The sequence below is a fragment of the Strongylocentrotus purpuratus genome, unplaced genomic scaffold (assembly GCF_000002235.5).
Source record: "Strongylocentrotus purpuratus isolate Spur 01 unplaced genomic scaffold, Spur_5.0 spur5_scaffold_7, whole genome shotgun sequence".
Lineage (NCBI taxonomy): Eukaryota > Metazoa > Echinodermata > Echinoidea > Camarodonta > Strongylocentrotidae > Strongylocentrotus > Strongylocentrotus purpuratus.
Window position 1 is genome coordinate 24,386,450 of NW_022145613.1, and position 17,372 is coordinate 24,403,821.

The window sequence follows — 17,372 nt, forward strand, 5'->3', positions numbered from 1 at the left end:
TTCGTAGCTCCTCCTCCTCAGATTCATACCTTGCAAGTCTAGCAACTCTATAGCCCCCAACATGAAGTAGGGCTACGACTTCGATTTGCGAGAGGGCTTAGGCCAGCAGGGTCAAAATAACACCATCAGCCTGCTCCTTGTCTCCCCCGTCACTCGCCCTCCTAAACACCGCTACCACATCAGCGGCCTTCTCCTCCCCCAACTTCTCTACAGCACGAGATCGAGCTCTTTCAACTTTCTCGGCCCTTGTAATCTTCCGTCTTTTACGTCCTTTCCCTTTCAGTAAATCCCCATATCCACCATCACCTTCCACCCATGGCATTTTCAAAGTTTGAAAGTTTGACAGTAACGCGCGCGTTAACTATGTCGATGATGCGATGTTTGTTTGTTGTTTTTTTTCTCGAAAGAGTATACAGGTACGGTACGTACGTGCAATAACATCAAGTTCTAAAATAGCCACGGGTCGGGACCGGACGCCGGAGCTAGCTAGCACTATAGTGTGCGATAGCCACCGTAGTGCGCTTGTGATCGAGTTACCACGGAACTATGTACACGCACTCCATACATTGTACTCGAGTGGACGCGAGATGGCTCTACACAACGCGGTACCCCGGGGTACTACGGTACCCCAGGGTAACGCATGGTGCATCATTTGTCCATGGTCTGTTTAGATGGCTTCCAGTATCGGCCTCCTGGGAGCTGATCCCTGCACTGGCTTTCTAAGATGAGGAGAACTGCACAGCAAATCAGCTCCAGAGCTTGGATGCACATCACGTCTATCTCACTGTCGCTCTCCTCATCAAACAGTCTGTCAAAGAGTACATCCTTCTTCAGAGGAACTGATGGGAAGACGGCCTCTCCTTGCAGCATTGAACTTGCATCATTTTTTAATCTTTGCAGCATGGTCTGAGCGTGGTGTAATGTATCATTTAAGTCGAGAATGTTGTCGGCAGTTTTGACGATGTGCCACAGGGGATCTGTCACCAGTTTACAGAAGATGCCCAGGGCTTTTAATTCGGCACGGAAAACCTTTTCCATAGCGTCTGCTCTCACAGCTTTGAGTAGGAGATTTGGATCTGGCAGGAGACCAACGAAGTTCACAATGTGGTCGATGTGAAAGTAGAGGGCACTAGCACCTTCGAAAATGATGTTTGCTCGGTTGCCCACGTAATGGACTAGGTAATTCTTCACGTCATACTCATGCTCCAGATAGGCTGTGAAAGAATCTTCTATGCCACACTTATCTGAGCCCCTATGGTGGAATGCCTTGCTAGCAGTTCTTACAAGTCGAGTTGCACCAGATTCTCCTGAGAACAAGGCTCGAGTTCCTTTCCCGTCTGTACATATGTCTTCGAATGCCTTCAATGTTCTGTTGATTTCCTCGGCAAAGTTAATCAAAGGATGCATCCTACAATAGAAGGGTCCAAAGTCAGAAGCAGATTTTTGAACTTCTTCTGGAAGTGTTTCCCAGTGCTCAACGACTTCGGGGAGGAGGGTACGGCGAAGTGATTCAACACGATCACTGAACTGAGGCATCGTAGGACCTTGATCCGTCATGGTGGCACTGATGCTAGTAATTAGCTCCTTGTATAACCTGTCGGGATCCCCTTTATCCACAGCGCCGAGTGCATTGACTAACTCCTGGATCTTGTGTTCAAATGAGTGCATAACTGCATCGGTATTTCCTTGCGCCATCTCCATCAAGCCAAAGCTCTTCTGCGTGCCGTCTGGTAGGGTAACTTGCCAGTTTTGGTATTTTTTATGATACTTGGTGGTGCCGTCTCCATGGATGCAGTTCCCTAATGTTCCGGTAGTGTTGTTAAGCATTGACTGGGCAATCTCTATGTCAGCGAGATGCCTTGCCTCAAGAGCAAATTGGGAAATGGTACCAATAGATGGCATCCGTGCAACATCCTTCTTTGCCAGTTTTCTTAGGACAAGTCTAATGACTGTGGAGACCTTCGACATTGATACATTTAGAGACAGGAGCTCCATTATTGTTTCACAAATTTCGTCTGTGTACCTCCCTCCCTCAAAGGTTTGGATATCATCATCCTGAAGTAACTCGAGCAGTCCTTCCAGATCCTGCACCTTGCGTTGAAGGACTGTAATACGTGAAATATGAGTTTCACTGGCGGGGCTGGTGTTCATTGGCACCTTACTTCTACCAGGACTTGAAGAGCGTTTCTTATAGTACCAAGCCTGCTTTCCTTTTTGTTTTGCCTTATCTCGTTTCGCTTTGATTTCATCTTGCAGCAGAACACATTCCTTTTCTGTCTCAATCAGTTTGTCCTTGGTTTCTCGCAAATCTTCTTTCACTTCAATCGTTACCTTTTCCAGCTCAGCCAACTTCGAACGGTTGCCCTCTAGCATCTTGATTTTTTCATCTTTTCTCTTCATTTTTCGGTTTATGTTTCTAGTATCCAATTTCGACAGTTTTTTGGTGACTGCAGAGTATCATATTTACATTCGAGTTGTTTCAGCTTGTCAGCTGCTGCATCATATCCTCTTGCATAATGATCCACATCGTCTTCAAGGGGTTTGAAATTTGTGTTCATCTGCTCCATTTCAAGCAAGGTATCTGCATGTTTTCTTTCAAGCGACATTTTCGTGCATTGTAGTTCTTCATTGTCTTTCGTCAATGTCTCAACTTCTCTTGTTAGGTCCTGAACTTCTGCTTTCCTCATTTCTTTTTCAGCAAGCAGATTCTTCTTCGCTTTATTTACTTGTTTCAACTCCTTGTTGGCAATGGTCAAGCTGTTTCTCAATTTCTTTTTTCGAGGTGTGTCAGGCTCCTTTAGTTGTCTTTTCTGAATCATCTTAAATTCTGCCTCGAACAGCTCCTGCAGATGCATTTCTCTGTTCTTGATCTTTCTCACTCGTTTTCTTTGATCAGCTAACGACCGGAGGTAACTGCTCACAACTCGACTGTCAGCTTCTGGGCAACCTGCTATATTATGTAACATAATTACAAGAGACTTCAACTGGTATTTGAAACGTACTATGAAGTAATCGTACAGCTCTAGAACAAGTCCATTCTTTAGTACTCCAAGAACTTGAACTCCCTCCAAATTCTGTTGCAGCTGACTTGTAGTTATCCCAGCTGCTTTGCAGTAAGGCCCAATACCTGGAGAAAATTGGAAATTGAAATAAGAAAGAAACTGATTTAATTATTTATTCTATGTTCCACTGTCTATACTTATTATAAAAAGGTACATTGCTAGTATACTATAAATACTTTGAATATTCAAATATTTTATTGAATTAATCATAGTCTGTGTTAGCAAACAATGAATGTGAGTGTTGAAATAAGATTATTGGTACTGGTAAATAAATACGGTAAGCATTTTGTAAGCCTCTGTGCTTCGTAGGTTTAGGCCTACATCTAAATAATCAAGTTCATTGTGAGAAGGTACATTCTAAGTTCAATTTTAGTTGTCACTTTTATAACTTTTATAGCAAGTGTTCATGAATATTAAATACCTGTACTACTTGAAGAAATGAGGATTGGTTCCACTGTACTGCACGAGGCCTCTGCATGCTGGTTGCTTTCGCCTTGGAGTTGGAGTTGGAGTGGTGGGAGTGCCATTGGCAAGTCGGACTCGTCAGATGAGGAAACCTGTAAATTGGAAATAAAATTGACATAATTGTGTCTTCTAGTATGGAATAATAAATACATAAATTCTCAGTATTTTTGACAAAAAAACAAACTACAAAATAAAGCCTTCTTGTAATGAATTTAGTAAATAAATTATCAGTATTTTTAAACAAAAAATAAAGTTTTACATTTTGTTACAAGGCATAGCAAGCTTACTAAAAATTCTTGAAAAATAATTTAACCCATTCATTTCATTGAAGAACAAAAATTAGAATGTTATTTACCTGTGCTTCCATCTGCCTAAATGTCAAGCTAGTTCAAGTGAGTAGTTCAGCTAGTTTTCAACCACGAAGTCAGAATTCTGAGTAAAAGAAATATTCACATAAAATTCACAATGTTAATTCAAATTAACATGCAATGATATCAAAATAAAATTGTTTTACATTATTAATATTATAAACTGCCCTGCTCACTGGCGAAGCCATACAATTTTACCAAAATGAAGCCAGTTAAAAGATATCGAAAGCAAATAAATATCTTCTGAAGAAAGAAGGCTTTTCACTTGATATATCATCAGCTTAAAATTAAAATGTTGAAATTTAATGTGGGACTGAATTTTTCATGTCTTGGTTTCTGCTGGAAAATCAGTGTTTTCGAGTTCAAAATGCATTCCAAACAAATTGTTGGTCAATATTTCCGTAGTTTACACTTTAAAGTTTAGCATGAGATATCAAATCATTGGGAATAAGTATAATTTACCATGAAAACATCGATAATCAATGACGCATAATGTGTGGGGACAATTAGGCATCGTGGGTTAATTTACAACATATTATTGAACGCGTGGGACTGAAATTTTACATCTTTGTTCATGCTGGAAAATCGGTCTTCACGAGTTCAAAATGCGTTCCAAACAAATTATAGGTCAATATTTCCATAGCTTATACTTTAATTATAGCATGAAATATCAAATAATCGGGGAATAAGCACAATTTGCGATGAAAACATCGACTATCAATGACGAGTTTGAGACATAAGAGCGGACAGTTATGCGGCGGGGGACATGTATCGCTATGACAATGAACGCAGAAGTGGACACGGCGATTATCAGAACAGGTTTTACAACAGATGAAATAATGAAAAATCCACTTTTTACTCCTAATTAAAATACATTCCAAACTATTTTCGATAAATCTAATACCGGCTTTGATAATATAAGCCAGGGTTTGAATGCAGAAAAGTATTTATTTTAAACAAAATATTGGTAACATTCACAAATTACCCCGTTACGAAAATGGATCATCCCATTATCAGGGGTTTATAACGGGTGTACGATGATAACATTGCCACAACACGCTCCGCGATTCGAACATTTTGCGTTATGAATTGTCATCTAAAATTGCTTTGCGTTCGCTTTAAATTAACTTCAAACAAAAAGTTATTGATCTAGAACGGTGAATAATATATCAAAATATGTACATACCTTCTTTCCAGCTGATTCGATGATGAGATGTGTACTTTCTTGCCCTTTGAAGTTGTTGTTTTGATGAAAATCACGAATAAAAAACTGCTGCATGTTGGAAACTCAGACACAATAATCGAGGGTCCTATCTTAAGATGATGACGTAATTTCATAGCAATTGACCAATCAGAAGACCAAACGTCGAGACATTGAAATCATCATGTCATTTTTTGTTAATGTTGTCAAGGCACGCAAGAGCGTGCCAGGCACTAGGAATTTAGCTACAATACAGGAACATATGACAGCCCTGTGTGTTGGCTATGCAAGCTTGTGCACGGAGCGAGCGGTCAACGCTATTACGTAATCACTCTGAAATGCCTACTGGCGTAAGCTCTTCCAGCTGGGGTAATGGTTGGGTAGAGTCATCTTCTGTACGTATGACATCTTTTTTGGGCTGATTGGCTTCACGTTCCTCTGTAAATTCATACAGACCACTGCTGTTTCGGCGCATGAATTTGACTGTGACATTGTCATTGATCACAGCTGTTACCTAGTAGCAAAATAAGAATACAGGCAATAACAAATTTCATTAAAAATATATTCTAGCCGATCCTGCATGGGTTGCTTTGTACTGCTTCTGCTTGCTGGTCATAAGCTTCTTCACTTCGGTTTGTCAGTGAGTCTGATCTAAAATGCTACTTCAAATCACTTATCTCAACAGTACATCTACGGCATACTCTAACACTGTGAAAGTGGATCTGATATCCACCAATATCATGGGCACCTTTTTGTAAGGTCGGATCAGGATACACTTTACAGGAGCTCCTAGATTTCAACCAGAAACTTACCAAACACTGGAAGAGGTATGACAAAGAGAACCCACCTAGATGGTTACAGAGCACAAGGGAGAAACCATAGCTCTACGTCGAGCCCCAGCATTCCTTCGTAGTTCAAGTCAAAGCAAATCTACCAAAGCCTTCTTCTCATCTTCTGTCAAGCTGCCATCAAGTGCTGATTGTACAGCTGATAAGTCTGCATCACATAAATACAGCATGAAGGAGCTTAACAAAACATCTGGTGTGACCTGCTCTTCTCCAAACAACAAAGCTACAAAAAAAGCAAGTGCTAGGTTCATAGAAAACACTTTGTGTTCCAGGTAACCCTTCACTAACAGGCTGCTGTTTTCCACAGTCTCCTTTTGACTTACTTCCCTGTGCTGTTTGCATCCACTGCAGTAGAAATTTGCAGTAAAGCCACACGCAAACCCTAATACTGCGTGTAGTCCAAGGTTGTCCCCAACAACTTGAAACAATTTGGGTCTAATCCGGTCCTCGAATTGTGGAGATACCCTCTGAATACACTTTCTCTAAATCAGCAGTGATAACTGACATGATGCTATCAATACCATGCTTTTCCACTAGCTTTGACTTTGCCAAAGCAACTAGCATGATATTATTTAGCGCACTCTGATGTTTCCTTGGAATGGCTAGAACTGACATATAAAAAGGACTAGAGCTTAATATGTACTCCTCTACGAGATCCAAGGGGTTTGCACATTCACAATCATCACAGTATAGTAGAATAGGTAACACCATACTTGTATCTCCATCTTCCTTGAAACTGCCATTGAAGTACTCACAATCTCTGAATGATGCTAACATTCTGTCATCTGACATGTCAGCATTAGATTGCAAAATGCTGTCTATCATTCCTGGTTGCTCTAAATAAGCTTTTAAGACATCTGCAATGGAACACTTCTAGTCTTATACCGTACTTTCATAAATTTTGTCTTTAACCCTCTGTGTAGTATCAGTGCTATGTTTAGCTTACAATGTAGAGCTGTGCTTTACAAAACTACTCCGTATAACATTGATTTCTTCGTCAGTGTAGTCTGGAGCTCGAACTCTCTTCGGTTTATTTTGCGCCATTATGAACGGATGATAATTAACGAACTGTGTTAAAATACACGTCACTCACGAAGACAACGATGCACTATGTAGTGCTGCATCAACAAGATTCATCAATCTATAAATAGATTACTACACACAAATCATAGATTTTACCTAACTCTATGGCTCAAATCTACTAACAGCGCTGTAACAGCGCTCTGACAGCGCTTCCTGTGCGGTCATTTTACCCGTGTTGTTATAGTGGCCGATTTGTTAGTGACTTGTTAGGGCTAACAAACCTGCTACTATAACATCTTTTCTGTGCGGCCGGTACTGGGTTACAATTTACTCCAATTTACTCCATGCTTCTCACGCTCTGCAGCCTTTTTTGGTGTTGCACTTCTGATGATCTGATTAACTACTTTTGCAAACCTCTTTGGTGATATAGGAATGCTCTGTCTGGTCTTCATTGCTCGTCTGTGTAAAGATGCACGACTCGATCCTTTGTTTCTTTCAGTAGCTTAGTCAGCTTTCCCGGTGTCTTCCAGATTCCTCCTTTGCTTCTTTCTACCTGTATCTCCTGTCTTCTTTTGCTTTGACCTTTCAGTACTGCTTTCTCTCTTCTTCTTTCTATTGTATTCTCTTTTTTCAGATGGGGTCATAAGTTTTATCTTCTTCTTAGGTTGAGTGGGCTCAGAGACTTCTTCCTCCTGCTCTTTGTAGTATTTAGGAACTCAGAGACATAAAACTAGATACATTGAATTTAGAAGTTGAGATGATTTAATCTATTCCAAGATGTCCGATCATATTGTGATCATGTGTACATAAAGGGGATTGAGCCCTCGACGTTGACTGTTAGCACAGTCTTACAAACACAACATATTTCCCTCCTTTAAAGAGATGAATAATGTTATATAACTAAGTCCAGATATGAGTTCAAAAGTTTATGAGTCCAGAAAATAAAACTTGTTTATTAACAACAAGCCTGAAATTTTATTAACCTATATTGAGCAATTGTTTCATATGAGTCCAAAACTTAAACGTTCCAGTTTTTTAATTTCTATGCTCAATACTTGTCGGCTCTAAGGATTTAAGATCTGTAATCTCGTAGATATCCAGGTCATCTCCTTAGACGCTGAGAACGACGAACAGTTCGCGGTTCTGCTCGCTGTTGCTCTTGATCTTCAGTGCTTGTAGGGAATGGAAAGGTGTCTTCCCAATCGCTTTCATTCATGTTGCCTGGCTTGCTCGCGATAAGGCGTCTGGTGTTCCATCGCGTTCCGTCATCTAGTACAAATGCATTCGAGCCGAGCTTCTTCACGATCTGTTTGGGTTTCGATACCCCCGAAGCTAGTTTGTGCTTGCGATTTGGACGCTTTACACGAACCCAGTCACCGATAGCGAATTTCGGTGTGATTGCTCGTCTGCGTTTGTCAGTGTACGCTTTCATGCTTTGCTGTTTCCTCTCAATCTCTCTCGCTTCAGCCTGTGTGCTTGCAGGCTCTGAAACCGGTGGTTTCAGGATGTTGAATGGCATACGGAGGTTCCGTCCCAACATCAACTCTGCTGGAGTCTTTCCGGTTAGCGAATGAGGTGTTGAGCGATACGTGCGTAGTAGGGTCTGGATGGCCTTATCGAAGGTCATTCCATCTGCGAGAATCGCTTTCAAGCTCTCCTTGATTACCCGGTTGAAACGCTCTACGCCGCCATTGCTTTGAGGGTTGTAGCGAGTTGTGAGGCGATGTTGAATTCCATTAACGGCTAGGAATTCTTCGAACTGTTCAGACGTGAACTGTGGTCCATTGTCCGTGGTGATAGATTCTGGAAGACCCCACTTGGTAAACATCTTCTCCAAGATGCTAATGACTGATGTCGTAGTGACTGAGCTTGTTGCTGCTATCTCAGGCCACTTGCTATGGAGGTCGTGTACAACTAACAAAAATCGCTGACTTTGAGGAGCGGCTTGAACTTCCCCAAAGATGTCGACTTGAAGTTGCTGCCATGGCTTCTTCGGCCATGGGGTCGGCTGCAGTGGTGCTGGCCGCGGTTGAGTTTTCTCGCTGAGAGTACACGCTTCACAAGATCTGACGAGATCTTCTACGCGTCGATCGATCGCTGGCCACCAGATTGCTTCGCGACATCGTTGCTTCATCTTCACAACACCTGGATGACTTTCATGTGCGGTTTGTAACACACGATGTTGAAGCGATTTCGGGATTACCGCTCGGGTGCCACGGGCGATACACGTGTCGTCGAAGATAGCTAGCTCATTGCGAACACGATGATATGGAACGAGGTCTTCGGAAATCTCTCTAGGCCATGCTGTTTGGAGATAATGACAGACCTTCTGTAGAGTTGCATCTGCGGCTGACTCTGTTTTCAGCTGCTCACGCGTCACAAGCTTTGCGGTCACGTGAGAGATCACCATAAGAACGTAGTCTTCGACGTCGTCTTCGATGTCGCTTCTTGCATGGCTATCGTGATTGCTATTCGCGTTCGGTGTACGGCTAAGCATATCTGCTACTCGGTTGCGTGAACCCGCGAGATATTCGACCTTGAAATCATATTGGTGCAGTCGATCTGACCATCTGTAGATGCGGAGTGGGCGGTGTCCAGATCCTGAAGTGCTCAGCAAGGTTGTTAAGGCTTGATGGTCAGTACGAAGTGTGAACTTGCGACCGTAGAGGTACGTATGCCAGTGTTCGCAGGCATAAATGCATGCGAGAGCTTCGCGTTCTCCTGTAGAATACTTTCGCTCTGTGTCCGACAACGCTCGAGATGCGAATGCGACCGGACGTACACTGCCGTCGATCGTTTGCGATAACACTGCTCCGATAGCGAACGCTGACGCGTCTGTAGTCACGTACGTTTCAGCGCTTGGAGTGAAGTGAGCGAGAACTGGCGGCTCTGGGATTCTTCCTTTGAGCGTGTTGAATGCGGTCTCTTGTGCGTTGTGCCATTCCCAAAGCGCGTCCTTCCGGAGAAGCTTCTGCAGAGGTTCTGCGATTTCTGCGTATTGTGGCACGAATTTGCGGTAGAAGTTTGTTGTTCCCAAGAATGAGGCTAGCTCCTTCACATTCGTTGGGGCTGGGAGTGTTCGGATAGCTGCAACGTTGTCGAGTGTAGGCGTCAGACCATCTGCAGTGACATGATATCCCAGAAAATCAATGTCCGAAGCAGCGAACGTGCACTTGGCCTCGTTGAGCGTCAAGTTATGCTTGGCGAGGCGCGTCATGACTTCTGCTAATCGTTGATCGTGCTGAGCCTTGTCCTCTCCGAAGACTACCACATCATCAAGGAGATTCAACGTGCCCTCGATTCCAGCTAGAACTGAAGAAACGATTTTCTGGAATGCGCTAGGTGCTGAGTTCAGTCCATAGGGCATACGGCGATACTGAAACATGCCTATGTGTGTGTTGAATGCAGTGAGATGGCGGCTCTGCTCTGCTAGCGGAACCTGGAGATAGCTACGTCTCATGTCTAGTTTAGAGAAAACTTTAGCTCCGTGGAATGAAGCTGAAAGTTCATTCATAGTAGGAAGTGAATACTTATCCGGAATGATTGCCTTGTTGACTGCCCTCAAATCTACACAAAGTCAAAGATCTCCATTCTTACGGCGTGCGATGACCAGATTAGACACCCACGGGGATGAATCGATGCGCTCGATGATGCCATCGGATTCAAGCCTATGAAGTTCCTTTGAGACTTCATCCCTGACAGCTAACAGAAGTCGACGGAGACTCTGTGCAGTAGGTGGGACTGAGGAATCCACCCTTGGTGCATGGCAATATCCTTTGCATTTACCAAACTCGTTGAAAAGTGCAGCATAGCGTTCTCTATACGCATTGTCTATGAGCCGAATGCGTTCACCAGTGTGGTCGTTCATCTGAAATCCTAGGGCATCGAACAGATTGACTCCCATAAGGCTCTCGCCCTTCGCTATGTAGAACGTAAAGCTGTCGAGATGTACATCCTTGTACCCGACAGGAAGCTCAACCGTGCCCAGAACGGAAATCAGTGTAGGTGGTTCACCATATGCTATGAGCTTGCTCGATGTCGATGACAGGCTACAATGTGAGAAATGTCGATGATACAGTTTATCACTAAGAATTGACACTTTGGCCCCCACATCAATCATCAAAGAGAGGTTAGTACCAGCAATCTGCACTTCACATTCTTTGAACTGACCTGAATTTGCTGAAGAAATCCGGTCTGAGAGTGTGAACACGCTGCTTGCTATGTCGCCCTCTATTGGTTCATCAACGTGTCGAACTGAAGATGCACTTTTCTTGGTAGATCTGCATACGCTAGAGAAATGGTTCATCTTCGAGCACGAATTGCAACGTTTTCCAAACGCTGGACACGCTTTCGGAGGGTGTGTCCGTCCGCAGTTCGAACACGACTTCGAGTTAGCATGGTTAGAGCGGGCTTTGTTATGATATGGTCGTTTGATGTTCTGTACTGGAGTTGCCTGATGTGCAGTATGACTATGTCCTGTACTGGCACTCACAGTCACATCGTGTTGTTTGAGGAGCTTGGCGTCCAGCATTGCGGCTTCGATCTGGATCGCTAGATCGAGCGCCTTCTTAAGTGTCAGACCGTCATCCTCCATTAACAGACGTTCTCTAATACGGGCAATAGACGTCTTTTCGATTAGTTGATCTCTAACCAGTTCATCGTTTAAGGTGCCAAACTTGCACTTGGATGCCAGTTCAGTTATGGCTGCCACATATTGTTTTACTGGCTCCCCATGACCTTGTACTCTCTGTCGGAAACGATATCGTTCAATCATCACACTTGTTTTCGGCCCAAAATATTTCTCAAGTTCATCAACAGCTTTATCGTACGTACCGGTAGTAGACACTTCCAGCTGTCCGAAGATCCGCTGCCCTTCTGCGCCCAAACAGTGGATCAGGATTGCGCGGCGGCGGAGGTCGGGTATCTCCGCTGTGTCCAACCCGCTTGCAGTCAAATACGTTTTGAAGCTCAAAATCCATCATGACCAAGGCACAGGAGGTTCTCCTGGGGTTGCTAGGAATGGGTTAGGTGCTACAAGACCTATTCCAGCCATTCTCGTCGCCAGATGTAGTATTTAGGAACTCAGAGACATAAAACTAGATACAATGAATTTAGAAGTTGAGATGATTTAATCTATTCCAAGATGTCCGATCATATTGTGATCATGTGTACATAAAGGGGATTGAGCCCTCGACGTTGACTGTTAGCACAGTCTTACAAACACAACACTCTTCATTTTGCTTACTAGTCTTCTTTCGATATCCTTCATCTTCTTGGAGACCCGCTGAGATTTCTTTGCTTTTGTCCAACTTTCTCTCTGCTGACCTGCTTCATTCTCTCTCATTACACTGGTACTTCTATATGCAGCTTTCTTCCTTTCTCTGCCTTTCTGAAGCAGTGCCTAGTAATGCAATGGATTTTGTTTTCGCTCCTTCTCACGGTATTTGCTTGATTGGCTTTTCGCTTTTAGAGGATCAACCTTCTTGACACGTCTAAGCTTCCAGGGGAAGCTTATATACATACGGGAAGGTTTCTCTCTTTTTTGTACCTGCTTTACACGGCCTGTTGATCTATAGATGCTGGCAGCATGGCAAATACCCAAGAAACGCTCTTTCGGCACCACAAGAACCCCCTTTGCCACTAGACGCTTACTCTGACTATATTCAGTCCCTGTCCCTGATTTTTTGCATGTATTCTTCAAAGACTTGGATAATTCTTGTGCTTCCAAAAAGGTCCCCTCGTTTAAAGAACCATCATTATAGTGTTCTTTCATGGAAACTATTTTACTCTCAAGACAACCAACTGCAGTGTCAAGTATTTCTCGAACATTTTGTGTTACATTCAGTATGCACGTTTCTGGAATGGCCTTCGACTTTAATTGTGAAATGAAAAGCAGCATGTCATCCTCTACAGCCCTACTATAGATTGGACAGAATATAAAGTGAACATAACTCCACACAACCTGGTAACCTTTGGGACAGCAATTGCCATTAGAAGTATTTTATATTACATATATGTACTTTTTATAACACCATATCAGTATGTCTAGATCACAATAAAGCTTTCAGTCTTGTGTTAATGACATTTTTTTTAACACATAGCTCACTGACCTTGGGAGTGTCCATCAAGCTTAGGCACGCTTCTGGTGTAAGTGTCGGTCTTGTTGGCTGAGATCTCTGTCACACTATCGCTGGATGATTGGTCCAACTCTGACAACATAACAGGAACAGAAAATATAAAATTAATTATGCAGTGCATGTACAAGTCACCCCTACATGACATGATCATAAAATTACTCCACTGATTCTCGACACATAACGAAACACTGTGTTTATAGCCCTACTTTTCTAAGAATATGGAAATTGCGTCTCCTGTGACAAAAAATGAACAAACACGTAAGTACTCCTCTCACAACAGTGTAAATGCTCCTAAGAAAAATAGAAATCTCCCTTCCCTATCAATTGCGCACTTGGCTAAGTTCCATGCATTGTATGGGCCACAACATAAAGACAATCTTCAATTCTCTATAATGCAACATGAGCATTATTTCTAGATTGATCATGGAGTATTCAGTCATGTGTTCCTTTTTTTTTTCCTGCACACAACTCACTGACCTCGGGAGTGTCCATCAGGGTTGGGAGCATTTCTGAAGCTTCTGTGAGAATTGCTGGGCAACATCTCCAAAGTACCACTGTCTTATGATTGATCCATGTCTAAGAGACAACAAAATTAAAGGAAATACAACTTTGCATGGAACATCTTTAAATAAAGTAGAAACATTGCACTTGATGGCAAGACTTAAAAATCTCCATTTTATCCCATGTTTTTCTGCATAGAAAGTAAAGTCTCATTCTGGATCTTCAATATTTTCATCATTTTACATCCCCAATTTTAGACTATTTGTGACTAAAGACACTACACCACCTTACCCCTTTGGGCATCAGTTATGTCCACTTCTCCTTTGAAACTGTTTAGACCAACCACAGATTCTCATCCCACAAGTCTGAACTGATTCTTTAAAAGTAGTCCAAACATTGCTACATAATTATCTTACCTTCAGCCTGTGAAGAGCCTGGTAGAATTCCATCATCTCCTTCATCTTCTCCCTCTTCTTCATTCTCCTCAACCTCCTCTACTCCAAGATGGGAGTTCACAACTGGTGTTACTTCTGGACGGTTTCCCAGAACTGCATCCAATAAATCATAATGTGGGCAGACCACTCTGCCAGATCCACTTCTTTTCATTTTGTTGGATGCACTCTTGTACGCAGCCCAAAGTTTCTTGATCTTTGTCTGACAAGCTGGTGCTGATTTTTCATGCCCCTTCTTTAACATTTCAGCTGATATATCCCAATAGACAGGTAGGTTTCGAGTGCAACCTTCAAATTGTGCCTGGATATTGTCCTCCGACCAAATGGCAATCAAGTCCTTCGTCTCGCAGTCATTCCAATAGTCTAATTTTAATAGTCTTTGAGGCATGGGTATCGCTTTTTGCATGTCTACTGTCACAAGGACTACCTTGTTTGGGGATGTTTGCATTCTTTGCGTGTCTTTCCGTAACGATTCCCTTGCCATTCTTGCGTTTTCTTTGTGCTCCTCAAAGCTTACACATAGCTCACATCCACACTCCTCGCAGCTGTGTTCCCATGCTTGTCCATTTTCAGCAGAACGTTGACTGTGTTTTTGTTCATGATTGTAGCATTGAGTGCATAGATCATTCAATGGTGCTGAAAAGGAAATGTTTAGACTATTGAAAACTTCTCTGTAATAGTCATATGAGCATTGAACGTCATTCATTTCAATGAAGCGTCTGTGCATCTCTTTAACCGTGAGTTTGTATAACAAAAGGGGAACGATTATATCTCCACCTTCATGAAATGTTGTCTGGAAGTACTGACCATCGCAGTATGACCGTAATATGTTATCATGTGCTGCAGTACTGTTGCATTGAATAATACACATAACTTAGACATGGGCACGTATTGATATGTTTCACTCTTCTGGATTTGCTCGATACGGCCTGTTTTTCGATTTACTCTAGAAGTGTAACAATGCCCTAATAATCTCTCCTCTGCAGACCTGATAAAAACCTGGTTTGTTAAAAAAAAAAAAATCCCAATTTTTTTTCTTCTTCCCGATTTAAAAAAAAAAAAAAAATATCCAGATTTTTATTTAAATTTTTTTTTTTACCAGATTTTTTATCCTGATTTTCCTGATTCCCCCCTTATTTTCTCTATTCTCTATTCAAGCAAATATTTAATAGTATAAACCTAAATATGTATCACGTACCTCCGTTGCACTCCTTGCCTTTGCCTTCTTCATTGGAGACAGTGGTTTCTCTGCGTTATCGGTACTCTTTCTTTTGTGGCCATACACCTCCTTCTGAAGAGCAACCCTTTCATCTACCAAGGGCGCTCGTTCGTGCTTGAACTTTGTCCAAAGCGATTCTTTCCATGTATCCTACAAAAGCAGATAATGAAAGGCATGCTGTATCAAACTTTTACATCATTGGAAACTATGTTCTCCACAAAAAAGGAAAGAAAAGTCAGATAAGCAATTATATTGCTGAATAGTTATTTCAATTCTTATTTGGCCAGCAATCATAGCATATATGTTAATAAAATTGATACATTTCCTACAGTTCCCTGTAAGGTTTAGAGGATTACCAAATTCACCACTCCCTTTTAAAGGTCAATTATCAAAGCTTAATATCAGTCATGGGAAAGTTACAAAAGGGTTTTTATTGGAGTGACTAATCATAATTTTGATAACATCTGAATCTTATAATTCAATGAAAAAATAACATTTCTTCAGAGCATTCATGAATTACACAATCACTGGTCTTGTTGACTGAGCCAAGAGCGAAATCTCAACACTGACAATGCTGATAGCTAGGTCTCCACTGTTACCTAACTTATAAACCGAGTGTTGTAGGTACTGCCAAACAGAATAACAATGTGGTTGGTAACTGACATCCAGCACATATGTCATCTTGAATGAAATGTCAATGGCTGTGTGCACTATACGACATGGTATTGCTCTATGCTCCACAAGGACAAAAGCCTGTGAGGATTCCAACGCTGTCCACCAAGCAGTACGTAGCACAAATGGCTGAGGCTTTTCGTCCTTGTTGACATTTTCTTTGTAGAATTCAATGCTGGTACCCTCCTGTAGCATGTTAACAGAAAAGTATTTGACATAAGAAAGATGGGTAAATTGATTAAATTTAGCAACAAATACAGACTAAGATAATAGCAAGAGTGGGGGGGGGGGGGGTAAACAAATACATACAAATAAAATATAACATTAACCAAAAAACTAAAACAAACAAAAATCACCAATAACAATTGGCAACTAATGCAAAACACAAAAATACAATAAACACAAACAAAACACTTTTTGATTAGCATCAGAAATTTTAAATTATTAACATAAAAAACATTGAATAACTAATTATCATTCAAATTCATAGATCACTGTTTTCACATTCATAAACATTTAAAAAATTTCAGGAAATCTTGTTTTATTGCAGATAATTGCCCCCCCGGCCCCCCCCCCCCCCCCCCCCCCCCCAAAAAAAAATACGGGACATTTAAAAAAAATCCCACTATGCAAGGACTTATAATAATAAAATAATAATAATAAAAATAGATTTCTCTCATAAATTTTCAAAATTAGGGTGTTCTATTTAAAAAAATACACTAAATATGAAAAATTAATAACTTAAATTACAACAAAATATGCTAACATTACTTGCAACTAATAATTTTTTTAATATGACAAAATATTTGAACAATTAAATTAGAAATTAAATTACCATTCCAAAACACACATTCTACACTACCACCCTGAACACAGAATACAGATATAAAACCCTTACCCATCTTCCGCATCTGACATAGCCTCTAACATAGCCTCTTTCCGCATGTAGCCATCACACTGTATAATAAAAATATAAATATTGACTAACTCTTGCCCTTGTAAAAAAAAACCATGGTTTTACCATCATAACCATGGTAATACCATGGTTCACCCATGGTTTTACAATGGATCGACTGTTTTCAGGATCCAACCGTGAGTATCCATGGTTTTACCAACATAACCATGGTTAGACAATCGTTAAACCATGGTTTTACCACTGTTAATAAACCATGGTTTAAAAACTATGGTTAAACCGTGGTTAAACCACAGTTATTACACCACGGTTTCAAAATTATGGTTTAACCATAGTTTTACAGCAGTTCAAAAACCATGGTAACAAAACCATAAATAAACCATGGTTTAACTATGGTACTAAAACCATAGTAATGAAACCATAGTTAAACCATTGTATTACAATGGTTAAAAAACTATGGTTAAGAAACCATGGTTAAACAACGGTATTGCCAACGTTGAAAAACCACTGT

The 17,372-nt window shown here is 41.3% G+C and overlaps 3 protein-coding genes across 4 annotated transcripts; all 3 read right to left on the bottom strand.

Moving 5' to 3' along the window:
* Positions 1-112: 112 nt before the first annotated feature.
* LOC105441835 lies at positions 113-6,169 on the bottom strand. Its single transcript, XM_030974620.1, has 4 exons — positions 5,082-6,169; positions 3,883-3,959; positions 3,484-3,619; positions 113-3,127 (listed from the first exon to the last, which is right to left on the bottom strand). Exon 4 carries the CDS (start codon positions 2,398-2,400, stop codon positions 649-651), a length of 1,752 nt encoding a protein of 583 aa, XP_030830480.1. The 5' UTR covers positions 2,401-3,127; positions 3,484-3,619; positions 3,883-3,959; positions 5,082-6,169; the 3' UTR covers positions 113-648.
* Positions 6,170-8,069: 1,900 nt separating this feature from the next.
* Positions 8,070-10,481, bottom strand: LOC115919892 (uncharacterized protein K02A2.6-like). The gene has a single exon (XM_030974484.1). The coding sequence runs from the start codon at positions 10,479-10,481 to the stop codon at positions 8,070-8,072; it is 2,412 nt and encodes an 803-aa protein (XP_030830344.1).
* Positions 10,482-12,821: 2,340 nt separating this feature from the next.
* Positions 12,822-14,689, bottom strand: LOC105441829 (zinc finger protein with KRAB and SCAN domains 2-like). Of its 2 annotated transcripts, XR_004062112.1 has the most exons (3): positions 14,022-14,689; positions 13,582-13,680; positions 12,822-13,176 (listed from the first exon to the last, which is right to left on the bottom strand). XR_004062112.1 is itself a non-coding variant. In XM_011673336.2 (2 exons), exons 1-2 carry the CDS (start codon positions 14,539-14,541, stop codon positions 13,664-13,666), a joined length of 537 nt encoding a protein of 178 aa, XP_011671638.2. In that variant the 5' UTR covers positions 14,542-14,689; the 3' UTR covers positions 13,371-13,663. The 2 variants fall into 2 exon arrangements, 1 of the variants encoding a protein (XP_011671638.2); XM_011673336.2 differs by lacking the exon at positions 12,822-13,176 and having other exon boundaries at positions 13,371-13,680.
* Between the last annotated feature and the right edge of the window lie 2,683 nt (positions 14,690-17,372).